We start from the raw sequence: 13118 nt of genomic DNA, 5'->3' as shown, positions 1-13118 counted from the left end.
CCTCCTTCCCTCCTTCCCTCCCTCCTCCTTCCTTCCTTCCTTCCTTCCTTCCTTCCTTCCTTCCTTCCTTCCTTCCTCTCTCCCTCCCCCCTCTTTCTTTCTTTCCTTTTTTTTTTGAGAGGGGAGTCTCCCCATCCCAATCATGGGATACTTCCCATGCCCTCAGAAGATAACCTCGCCTGTAACTATATGCACCAAGATCTGCAGTTAAACCTGGGAAAGAAACAGTACAAATGGAAGTGAAGACAATTCTATGCATCAGGGCAAGCCTGAGCTTCTGTAGGAAGTCTTGCTGATTCTTTCTCCTAGAGACCTACAACAATGACTCAAACCCAACATCATGAAGGCACAAAGATCATGTACACAAACAACAGCTTTATGATAGCGTGGGGACTCAGAAATGACATGTTTCTCTACGTTGGAAAGACTCAGTTGCTGAGCTGTCTCTTGAGTCAAAGACAAGGCTGCTCTTTCAGGACCATTGTGCTGACTAGTCCAGTTCTCACATGGCCAGAAAGCTTCAGCCAGGAAAAGTCCACAGGGAATGGCCTTGCTACACAGCATAGGTGTGCTGAGAGATGGGAGTCAAGTCCACACTTGGCTGGTTTGAGACACTGGTGTAGACGTCAGTGGCTGACCAGCCCCAAAATTATATAGTCTGCCAATGCTATAGGACACCAGGACCTCTGGACTGACGTTCCGAAGGAGTCACACTATGCCAATCCACCCAGTGTACAGAGGCCACTTACAACCCAGGTCTCAAATGACAATTCAGACTGATTTTGAGTGAGACAGTGATTGACTCCTACTGAACCCCAAAGCCACAGTACAAAGTCTAAAGTACCATGAGAGCGAGGGCCTCATTCCCCCCACGTGGTCTGCCCTTTGCAATTAAGGCAACCACCAATTTTTCATATATGACTTCTGATTTTTAAAAATAATAAAGAAAATAACAACCAACATAAACGTACAATGGACCTGACTTCCACAAGACCCTTTGTCTACAGAGCCACAAATGGTAACATATATCTTACTATAAGGCTGGTAGGTAAAAATTCACCAAACCAAATGAACCAACCAACAAACAATGACTTTTTTTTTTTTTTTTTTTTTTGCGGGAAGGGGGTGATGTTTTGAGACAGGGTTTCTCAGTGTAGCCTTGGACGTTCTGGAGCTCGCTCTATAGACCAGGCTGGCCTCAAACTCACAGAGATCCACCTGCCTCTGCCTCCAGAGTGCTGGGACTCTAAATGAGGAGGCTTGACTGATCCCGCTGTGCCTGAGAGACACAGTTCGGCTTCCAGTGAGTCTCCAATGTGTGGGGAAGAGGCCACTAGACTTGAATGTATCTAGAATCAGACTAAACTTCTCCAGGGTGTTCAGGAAGCTTCGCTAAAGGTTTCCTTGAGCTCAAAGGAAGGATCGTCTTGCTCTCTCCACCCACCCAATCTGTGTTCTTGCCCTTTCACCTCCTTCTGCAACACACCTGAGATTCAATATGAATTGTGCTTTTGTCGTGGACAGATTTTAGATTTTGGATTAAAGAATTTTAGATTTGTGGGTTAAGGATGCAAAGGCCTGAAAACCCAGATCTCCAAAAATCTAAGACTTTTCTGGTCCCAAACATTTTAGATAAAGAATATTTAACCTGTATTAGAGTCTCGGTTAGAACACTTCATGCCGCCTCAGGGGCCCTATGCATTTGATTTGCTCAGTGGGAAGCTGGGGCACTGAGGGACAGTCCTAATATTAACTCATTCTGCAGCTGGCCAGAATGCTAAGGGCACTGTGCCAGTCCCCAAACCAGCACTGACATTGCTAGATAGGTGACCTGTTATAGCTGGTGACAGCAGGAGGGAGAAGGGGCAGGGTACGTCACAACAAGGCAATTTGGAGAGCATTCTCTCTCTAGTCTCCAGGAGTAGTCCAAGCTAGACCTTTAGTCTGGAAAGCATTAATTCTTCAGCAGTTTTTGCAGTCTTTCACTTGGCAATACACATCTGTCATCATATAAAGGCAATCCAAATATGAACGTATATAATGAAAGCCACATGTTTATAAAATAAAAGAAAGAAGTCTTACAAAGCAGGAAGCCAGAAGAACCTACAGAGAATCAACAGGCGCTTGGCTTTTACTTGTTGAAACAAACATACTTGTTGTAAAAGGGCACTCATCTCTTGTGAGATCCGTTACAGCGATTTGCAAGACAAAAAAATAAAACACAATAATGAGGAAATACCTTAAGCTGTACCTAGCCTTCAGCAAAGTACATGCTGATGGTCCCTAAATAGTGCCTTCCCCGTCCCCACCCACCTTGCCCACCATATTCTCTCTGTTTTTATTAACACATTCAGTTCTGGGTTTGAAAGCTGTAGTTGAGGGTCACTGGAATGTATGGGGTTTTATTCTAAGCTCAAATTCAAGAGGAAAAGCAGGGGACAGCCCCATGGCTATATTACTGAGTTAAGAATGACTCACGAAGGCATTAATATTCCACACAAGCGGTTTCAAATCTCAGTACACATGGGCTGACGGAATATGATCTAATTGTCTCAGAAGCTCCAACCTTCACCCCTGATGTTCTGTCAATGCCAATAAGAAATCAGAGCAGTGAAGTAGAGGGAGAAAACTCTTGATTTTATGTAAGATTCAAATAATAGTCAAGAAATAAAATGTAGTATCATGTCAGTGGTAACCCTTTTGACAGACACACCTGGGTTTAGAAAGTTCCTGAGCCAGAAAACTGTTTTATAATGCCCCAGTGGAAGCAGCTGGGAGAATGGAAGAAGAGACGAAGCTGCATAAACTATCACCCAAACCCAGAGACGCGGAGCGAGGCATATCCTCATGGAGAGGGCTGTCAGGGAACGGCTTCCTACCTGACCAATGTTTGGGTCCTTACCTTTGATTCTCCTACTGTGCTCTTTTTTATTCTGAAAGAAAGAGCGTTTCTACAGCAGCTTGGACTAGCAGACTCTTCCCCACACTGAGGAAGATCTCTGAGCTGAAAAACATCTTTTGTGCCTGAAACGCCATGTGTCCTTTTTCTTTCTAGAGAAGGGAGTTGGAGGATCGTAGGAGCATCCGATTTGTATTCTTAGCTTTGAGTAAAATTAATACTGAAGTAATCTCGAGGTCAGAGACATCGAAACCAAAAAGGGAAATAGTCTGGACTTTGAAACCTCTCACCTAGAATCCACACCATAAATAACTCGCATGACAATCACTTAAATTCTACTTTCTTAGATTGTGACTACTGGCTAAAGTCATTGACACAAACAGAATACCAAAAACCTCGCAGCAAAGAGAGGAAGGTTGTTTGTTTGTTTGTTTTTCTCCCCTGCTAGGCAAAGTTTCCCCAGCCGATGTCACGCCCCTCGCTCTTCCCCAGCCAATGTCAGGCCCCTCGCTCTTCCCCAGCCAATGTCACGCCCCTCGCTCTTCCCCAGCCAATGTCACGCCCCTCGCTCTTCCCCAGCCCATGTCACGCCCCTCGCTCTTCCCCGGCCAATGTCACGCCCCTCGCTCTTCCCCGGCCAATGTCAGGCCCCTCGCTCTTCCCCAGCCCATGTCACGCCCCTCGCTCTTCCCCGGCCAATGTCACGCCCCTCGCTCTTCCCCAGCCAATGTCAGGCCCCTCACTCTTCCCCAGCCAATGTCACGCCCCTCGCTCTTCCCCGGCCAATGTCCTGCCCCTCGCTCTTCCCCAATGTTCTTGGTTCACACTAACAGAAACTTCACCTGGAACTTCGGGAGAGAATCGTGCAGAGTGTCGAGATACAAAAAGTTTGAGTTCTTGGTCCAAGTTGCATTCAATCAGGTTTGTGTCCCATGATCGGATTCCTGTGGAGGAAAAGGAAGATAGTTGGCAAGCTTCCAGGGAGGCATCTCTGAGTGGGTTTGGAGAGCATCCCTACAAAGGTTTCTCGGGCCTTTTTCTAGCGAGTCCCTTGGCTAGCAGTGGATGCCCACGAATGGAGAAGGGGAGGTCCCTCCACAGAGACACACAAGGGAGGGAGAACTGACGGAGGGGATGAGGTCCTGCCCTTCGGAAAACGGAAATGCAGTGCTGCTGTAAGCTAGAAAGAAAAGAGTTATCCGGGAAACGGCAGGCTAGAGGAGAGAGAGAACGGGCAGAAGATGCCAGTTCTGGCTAAAGGGTTGCAGACCAGCGTCAGATGCACCATCCAATGGCAGCCACAATCCAAGCCCAGGCCTCTGGTTTCCAAAGGATGCTCTTGCAGTGTTTGTGTGGTTTCTTCTTTCCTCATTTCTCGCATTAGTTTGTTAATCGTGTGATCTCTAATAAGCATGATTTGGCCTAGGATTCCTATCAGTCATTTCTTTTATCTAATCAACTGGGCAGGGAATGATTTTATTCACAATTGTGAGTTGTGCTGATTTTTTTTTTAATCCAGAAGGAAAAAAAAATAGAAAAGCGGCACCTTTTTACACTTGATAGGACTCTGATGGAATTGAGAGTGGCATGAACTTCCCTGCATTAGCATGGAAGGAACAATTAGGGAACAGAGGACCCCACAATCAAGAATGAGAATGATTGTAGTTTCTGGTTCTGGTCACACCTCTGAAGTCTCTCTTCCTTACTTCCGGCTCCCCCTCCTCATCCCAAATGGGATGCCTTGGAGGGAAACACAAGTCAGGAGTATACTGGACAAAAGCCAGGAAGAGCTGAGAACCCAAGAACCCTAGACAACATATGTGTATATGTGTTCATGTGTATGTGTCTTCACATGTATGTGTGTTCACATGTATGTGCTTAGACTTTCCCCAACAGATTGCTCATGATGGAGCCAGTCCACATGACTACGACTGTACACTGGTGTGAGTGTCCTCAACTGCCAGGGATCAATGTCTGAACCAACAAATATTTATTATCCAGCTCCTAAGAGAGGGGCTCAAGACGGGCTTGAGCCCTTAGGTTTAACTCTGCAAGTAAACTATCTCTAACCAAATGGCCAATGACTGATTGATTGATTGATTGATTGGTATTTGTGCCATCAGCCCAGAGGGTTCAAATGGCAGTGCATGAAACTCACCTCTAAATCCTTAATGCCTGTATTTATCAACATTTGCAACTGATTAAATGTTTTTATCTTAGGAATGATTGTGTGCAATATACATAAAGATATATAACACGTATATTAATTATATATAATATCTTAGCTAAAGATATATTTATATCTTTTAAAAGATTGTGGAGCTGAGTTCACTGTACATGTAAAGGTATCTTCAAATTCATTCTCTCTCATTTTTGCTTTTTTGTTTGTTTGTTTGTTTTGAGACAGGATCTTAACTACACATTCAAACCAGCCTCAAACTTACTCTCTCTAGTCCAGGCTGCCCTTGACATTGTAAATCTGATACCTGAGCGTCTAGATTGTTGGACAAAGACTGTTTCCATCAGAGGAAGATCTTTCAAGCAGCCGCGTGCCCCTTAGATGGAGGCAGAGTCCCTCACAGGAATTACAGGAGTTCAGATAAGAAAGAGTTAACGTTCCCAAGGAGCATTCCTAAGGAGAGGCTAAATTATAAGGGACATTTTATGAGTCTCCCTGGAAACATTAAAGGCCTCAGTTTGCATTTGTGCTAATGGAATATTTAAATTTTAACAAGAAAGGCATGTTGAGAGTTTGTAGGTCTTTTTAGTAGAGCAATGATAAATGGCTTCTTTTTGTTCCCTGCAGCGCTTGACAGGTTGAGAGGTCTGAATTCATTAGAATATTTCACTTCAACATATACACTCTATACTAGCCCCGTGTGGGAAGCCATTGAGTTCCCGTCTGGGCGGCTAAATTGGGGCTGTTGACAGAGCTCCACTTTGTCTTCTGGCTTGTCAAGCTGGGTCAATAAGTTAATAATGAGACATATGTATGAAAATCAAATTCATACTATTTTTCCATCTTTGTTCTAAGTAGCATCTAAATGGCTACATTATCGGAATAGCAGCATCTGGGGTTAGGCACCCGCTTGCTCTTGCGCTGTTGTTGCACTTCCCCCTCGCCACGGCACAAGTGATGACAATAAAAAAAATGCTAAACCTTAAGAAATCCATTAATTTTTAAATTAAACCAGGAGACAGATGATTAAAAAAAAACTTCCTGTGTGTAAATGCCCAAGGAAGTGAAAACTTCAGCGTTCTTTCTCTCGAGACAGCAATTTCCAGCCAAAGTATTTCTTATACGACATGCAATCGCGGCTGTAGTTTATAAAATAAAGATTGCAACAGATTCCCTGGTTACTTTAGGGGGAAGTGGACATTTTTGGAGTCATATTGAGTTCAGAAATAAGAGACTTAGTGATGACTTGGCACCTTATGCTGAATAGTATTAATAAAGAGAAACCAAATAAAGATTGGTTGCTTTTTACTAAGCTTTTAGAGCTCCCCTTTTTGCCTAACTGGGAGCCAAAGTTGGAGCCCCTGATGTTGATAAGCCCTTGCCACATTTTCCCTCTGGACTCCATAGGCAGAGGGGATGCCCGGGCATCGGTGGGAGGTTCTGAAGAGATTGAGAAGCAGGGAACCCATGCTATATGTCTGACCCTTTTTTTTCTGATGATTCTCTATTTCTAAGGACAAACTCTTGTTGAGGCTTTGATTATGTAGCAATAAGAGGACTTCACCCTGAGTGAAGTCACCCAGGGGCTAACAACTGGAGCCGCTGGAGGTAGTAAGCCTCTGTGTTTCAAATGCCAGGGCTCAAGGGACATCTGGCCCTCGAGAATGCTCCTGGCTGCTCCCGGATCCTGGCCCAGACCCAGGAAGCAAACACTCTCACTGTGCCCATCCCAGGTGAAGAGAAAGCATCTAAGAAAGCATCTTTTCTTTTCCGTTCTCTCACCCCATGCGGTAGCAGTGCACAAAGACGCCAACAGGCACGTGGTTCTTAACAGATGGAAAAAGAAGGAGAAGCATCTCAGAGCAAGGCGAGGCAGAGAAGGAAGACGAGCCTCAGACCCTAAGTCTGCAGGCTGGACTGTGTCAAGTGTACTCTGATGATGGAGGGATTTGGGGTTTAATAAAACCAAAAAAAAGCACCTCTCCTTTAATGGATGAAAACTGTATATTTCTAATAGAAGCAGCAGACCAAAGAAAGGAAAATAAATGGGCCACACAGTGCATGCCATTACTCAGAGGTTCGATGTGACAGTTCCTTGGGCCTTTCACAAGCTGTTGTCATCAATGGGTACAATTTAACTGTTCCCTTTGAGAAAACAGCTTTGGATTATTTCTTGTAAATCTGAATGGGTCAGCCTGTAACTCTATGATTCTGTTTGGGAAACGACACTAAAAGGTAACCTGAACCTAGAAGAGAAAATGTTAATCGGCTTTTTAGAGAAGAGATTTCCCAGTTTTCCTTTGACCCAACCTTTGGTTTGCTGTTCTCTTTCCAAAGCCTGTAATCTGATGTCCGACACATATTCGCGTGTAATGCCAATGACATCTTATAGCACGTCACTTCAAACCTCTGACCGTGACAAACTCACTGTCTTCCATAACATCTTACTACAGAAGCAAGCAGTGACTTTTAAGAATTTATTTCTTAACCTAAAAATTAAAAATTGCTTTGAGAAGTAAGCTCTTAAGGAAGATTAACAGTAAAGCATATATTTAATGACCTTCCACTTGGGGACTGACAGGCTTGTATTTCAGCCTGGATCCCAGAGCCCTTGGTGGGTAACACCAATTAGGCAGCGCAAGCAAAAACCCATCTGCCTTCTGACTTTGGAAGTGCGAAGACAAATATAATAAATGTAACACATTCTAGTGTCTCTTTAACTCCCATCGTATACGGTTTTCACTTTTTTTTGTTCTTTCTAGAAGAAAAGGAAAATTAAAACCCAAAACTTTCCCAGGTTCTTCATTTTCTGGCCTACCATTTTGTCCAGAACATAATGGGTAAAGCAGCATTGGGCTGTTACAATGTAACCAGCTCAACTCACATTTGAAGATCCAAGGCAGTGGATACTACAGCTATCTGTCTTGCCATGAGAACATCTTATTTCTAATGTCACCTAGAGGGACAGTTGCCTTATAATAGCAATTGAAAGCATTAAACTGGCACTTAGCATTTGTTAGGTGGTTTGGGTTCTTTAAAAAAAAATGGTATGAATCAATGAAAAATCTTTGCACCAAGCTTTAAAATTCAGGTTGCTAGGTATTGTATAGAGCCTAGATATTAAAATATATCCAAACACCAGCATTTTGCTAAACTTAAGGTTATCGGTTAACTCCACATTGGGACCAATTGGGAAGGGGCAAATGACTCCGCCGGTGGTGGCCACAATGGTTTGGAATCAAGTCTGTATAACTACATCAGTGTAGCTGGACCAATGCGAGGAAGCACTGTTGTCTGAAGCTCTGGAGAAGAAATGATCAACCCCGACTTTGACTTTGTGCTTTTCGAACACAGCTGAGGAAATAAGGCTGACCATTTTTCTCCCTTGGTCTCAAGAAGCACTTAGCATCCACACTGAGGTGTTTCGGGCCAATTGCTTTACTGCATTATCTACCATCCCTCAGCAGGGGTCCAGATCCCCCCCCCCCCTTTTCCAGAGTGCCCTGGGTAATCAATCAGATGGCAAATATGCCCGTCTCTAGGGTCTCCAACTGCACGGTGCCTGAGTTTGGATGGGAAAGGAAGAGGAAATAAGAAAGGCTAACAGATGAGAAACTGTTTTCCCAGCCTGCAGGCAGCTCACAATCAGAGCTGAGCCCCTGGAGCAGTTCCATCCTGCTTCACATAATGTAGCCTGCAGGCACCAGCAACAATAGCAGTGGCATCGGAGTGACCTCTGGAGGAGGCCCAGCTGGGATCTGCCAGCTGAAGCAGCAGCGAGTCATGCCAAGGAAACCGAGCCTACCTCCCTGTTGCTAAGTCATCTCAGACTGTCTGAAAAGCTGGGAAGCAGGATTTTTACTTATCCTTGAAAGGCAGGGCCATGTGAGCCGCATCGGAGACCCCAGGACCCAGGAGAGCATTCTCCAGAGGCTGAGCAACATCTGTTACTACCCTGGAGGAAACCGTAGGGCCCACACACTTGGTTGATTCTTAATGAGATCGATATAACCATTTCAGGGATCCATGCAAAAAGCCTGACCAAATTAGGGAATTGAAAACCAGAAAAGCATGGTGATTGCAAAAGTGAACACTGGGGTTGGTGGGTGGGGTGGCTTCTGGGATGATAGTGATGGCTGTTTCTCGTCTGGACAGCACAGGTGTGCCCAATCCGTGAAAATTCAGTGAACTGCTAGCCTATGCTTTGTGCTTTTCCTCTCTCATTGATACTTTAAATTCAAACTTCTTTTATTTTTTAATGTTAGAAAGACAAATCTGGATTTTTAGCACTAAATGCTAAAGCTAGGAACGAGCATCACAAGATTCCTTGGCAGCATATTTTCTCCTCCGACAGAAAGGCTTGAATAAACCACGGAGCGGAACACCTGAAGGATGGTCAGCCCGGTAACAAAGCAGGAAGATAATTGCAGTGGGAAGGTGATGGCCGAGACGCCCCCTGCACGGAGAGCTGCCCACAAGTGGATAGCAGTACAAAGACTGAGTCTGAAAACTGCCGGCTGAATCCTTCTCTGACGTTAGCCTGCCGCACTGCCATCTGACCTGGTCAAGGAAGGAGTGACGCAGCGGTACCGGTCCTCCTGTCACCGCTCTGCAACGTGACCTTGAGTCTGTCCCTTGCCCTTCCTGCCTCTCTGGGTCCCTAACCTCTAAAATCTAAAAATGGGCGTAATGTTTCCTCTCCCGGCACCACAAAAGGTGATGCTGAAAATTCTGGGGGTGAGAAGGCACTCCTTAATGTGTTATTTCCCAGCAATGCTACATAAAGAAAATGATTTTAAAACACCCAGCCATTAATTCCCACAATAGCCACACCCAAAGTCAGTACGTGTGAGTTTTTCCAAGGAGAAAAAAGGCAAATAAACTAAGTTTGAGAAGCAGATCATAGGCTTATAGTCTGAAAACGAAGGAATACTGAGACATTCGGATAAATCATTTCACTTCTGAAATCTCTTATAAATAATTTTTTTTTCCGCATGAAAAATCATGACTGGCTTTCTGCTCACTTTTGTTTGTTTGTTTGTTTTGTTTTGTTTTTTCTTTTTCTTTTTAGCTGAAAGGGAAAAATCCGTGCTTTAAAGTTAAACAAAAGAACCGGGTCTGCAACCCCAGTCCCCACCCTGCAGCCTTTTGTTCTGGGGACAAGTGGCTATTTCCAAATGCAGAAGCAGGTGACAAGCTTTTGTTTATTTATTTATTCATCTATACCAAAATCGTTCCGTCCTTCTTTTATTGGCGTGTGTGGGAGCGGGAAAGGAGGGCTGAGTGAACGCCCTTTGTCCGCCTCGGGCTGCCGTAGAGACCGCAGTGCGGACTGCACCACGCCCACCAGCCGGTGTCTCCTGGCAGAAACGTTTCAGCACCACCCCGAGAGAATAGAGCGCTCAGGCTGTACCGGGACCCTGGGACCTCTGCCAGGGATGAAATGAAGGGAAGGATGCGGAGTGGGGGCGAAATAAGGCAGAGGCCAGAGCTGCCCACCGGGGGACGGGGGGGGGGGGGGGGACTGGGAGAGTAACAAAGCCGCTCACAGCCAAAGGTGGGCGCAAGGCCCCCGACCTCGCGAAGCTCGGGCAGAGCGAGCTCCGGGCCAGCCGGGGGCGCCGCAGTGCGGGGGCAGGTGCGACTGCCCTGTGCGGGCACTGCGGCAGGCCCGGGTGGGGCTGAAGGGCGGGCCAATGGTTGCTCGCCCGAGACTGCGCCCTCCTGGACCCTCCCAGCCCCGCCCAGGGTTCCCCGGGAACCGCTATTCGGCCTCTGAAGAGCCCGCTCCTGGTGCGCGCAGCAGCCCAGGAGCTGGCCCTACCCTGCCACCCCCTCCTCCCATTCAAGCTATGGTTCCTGAAGCTGAGACTTTTCAAGGAAGCCCACCCCACAACCTGGGGTCCCATTGTCCTTTCTGAAAGCTGAAGCCAGGACCTCAGGGGCAGGAGCGCAGCCAGGCTTCGTCTGGGAAGAGCGCAGACGGGTTAGGTTCCACGCCTGTGTCCTCGGGGGGTGGGGGGACCGGGCGTGGCACTAGGACTAGCCTAGTCATCCCAGGAAAGAAAGGATCGGGAAGTTTTAAGCCAGAAAGAGTATTCTCCATTCTCAGAATGTGGTGTGTGTGTGTGTGTGTGTGTGTGTGTGTGTGTGTGTGTGTGTGTGTGTGTCAGGGGCGGGTGGCACGAGGTAGCTATGATGAGGACGATTCCCATGCGGGCCTTGGCACATGGTATTTCGACCCCAGGTTTTCGGGTAAGGGGAAGAGGGTCCCAGCCTTTGGCTAGGGCGTGGGGGTGTGTGTGAAAAGAGAGGTTCTGAAAAAACAAGGTCCACCCCACCCTTTCTCCGCCTGCGGTTGCGGTTTTATTATGGCCACCGCTCCTCTGACACCTGCATTTCACTGAGCACGATAGGAGGTAGCCAAGTCGAAGGTGGCCCCAGACCCAGCCAGGTGACCCATTCCTCGGGGCTATTAAAGATTGTCTCTATGGGTCTCAAATAGAATAATTTGGAAATTAGCTCAGAAAAAGGGTCCAGATGGAGTATGGGAGGTGGCCTGGAGAGGCGTGGGTGCGGGGCGCGCGGGAGAACAAGGTGGCCGTCGTGCCCTGGGTGGGGTCGTTCTGGCGCATCCCCTAACGCACGTCCCTGGGGGGCCGCGGGACTGCTTACCCAGCTCGATGTTGCCGATGGCACGCCTCAGGTGCTCTTCGGTCACCGTCTCGCCGACCACCACTAGCAAGTAGAACTTGCTGTCTAGGAAGCGGTGCGACAGGCTGGGCGAGGTGGACGCCGCCGGGTTGGCGATGCTGCCCGATGGCTCCGGCTCGGTGGCTTCCACCACCACGGTCGCCATCGTGCCGGCTCTGCTAAAGCCTAGGCGAAGTGTTCCTCTCCCGCCGCTCCTCTGCTCTGCGGCAGGAGAAAAGATTATCTCCGAAGGTGCTGTCTCCGCTCCGCCCCCTGCGTCCCCCCCTCCTCCCGGCGCGCGTCGCCTCCCCCCTCCGCCCTCTCCCGGCGCGGAAGAGAGGAGCGGGGAGTGAGAGGCCGGGGAGGCGGTGCCGTTTATATGGAGACTAGGCTAGGAGCCTGGGAGGAGGAGGAGGAAGAGGAGGAGGAAAGGACCACCCGGCACATCCTCGTGGTGGCTGCCTCCACTCCTCCAGCCCTTGGCCCAGGGCTGATGTCATCCGCAGCAAATCATTTCGCCGGCGGCCCGGAAGCTGGAGGGACGAGGTGTGTGGACAATGGTCTGGGCAGGGCCAGGAGCCAGGCTCCAGGGAACCCAAAGAACTCTGCTGTAGCCCTGAGGGGTACCCGCACCACCGCGGTTACAGACGTACACCTTTCTGCCCCAAACCGTCAACCTTCCTATACCGGAGTCGGGTTGACTTCCTGTTTTAGAATGGGAGTATGTCCTGAGTCCCGAGTGCGCATCAGGCCTCTGCCTGTGTCCCATCCACCATGGAAGTCGGGATTTGAGTAGCTGCAACAATCACAGTGGGCGCTGGGGGTACCCCATTCAAGAAGACTGGAACCTGTCTTTTTGACCTTGCAGATTTAGAAAGTCGTATTGTCTTTTTTTTTTTTTAAACAGGAATATTTACCCCCTTCACTTAAAGGATACTTTGCAAGCCCTAAACCTAATTTGTTCAGACTTTGGAGTCTAATCTCGAAAGACTAATGCTGAAAAAGAACTGGCCTTTGGTGCTCATGGGAAATGAATGAGGGGGAGGCGGACCTATTATGTTAGATACAGATTTCTTTTTTTAATATGCTATGAACAGATAGCATCAGGCATAACAAAGAATAGAGAAGATACTGTCTCTGCCCAGCAGGGTTACAGTGACTATAATGTGTTTTTCAGTTCCTTGGGGATACACAGGCAGAATTATTTTGTGTGACAATGATGTCTTTTAAGATACACATAGCTTTGGGAGTTTTTATTGCCTATCTCTATATTTAGAAGAACTCATAATAATGTTTCTAAAGGCCACCATATACATCCATCTCTCACAAATCTAATGAATAGGTTTC

The 13118-nt window shown here is 47.3% G+C and overlaps 1 protein-coding gene across 1 annotated transcript in view; it reads right to left on the bottom strand.

Moving 5' to 3' along the window:
• Map1b (microtubule associated protein 1B) overlaps nucleotides 1-12028 on the bottom strand; it is a 96759-nt gene extending 84731 nt beyond the window's left edge. The window contains exons 1-2 of the mRNA XM_005356427.2: nucleotides 11754-12028; nucleotides 3742-3843 (exon numbers count right to left, since the gene is read on the bottom strand). Coding sequence (XP_005356484.1) covers nucleotides 3742-3843; nucleotides 11754-11937 — 286 coding nt within the window. The 5' untranslated portion in view covers nucleotides 11938-12028. The remainder of the gene's footprint in view (nucleotides 1-3741; nucleotides 3844-11753) is intronic.
• Between the last annotated feature and the right edge of the window lie 1090 nt (nucleotides 12029-13118).

This window comes from Microtus ochrogaster, chromosome 19 (assembly GCF_000317375.1).
Source record: "Microtus ochrogaster isolate Prairie Vole_2 chromosome 19, MicOch1.0, whole genome shotgun sequence".
Taxonomy (NCBI): Eukaryota; Metazoa; Chordata; class Mammalia; order Rodentia; family Cricetidae; genus Microtus; species Microtus ochrogaster.
This window is presented reverse-complemented; position numbering and strand designations above follow the sequence as displayed.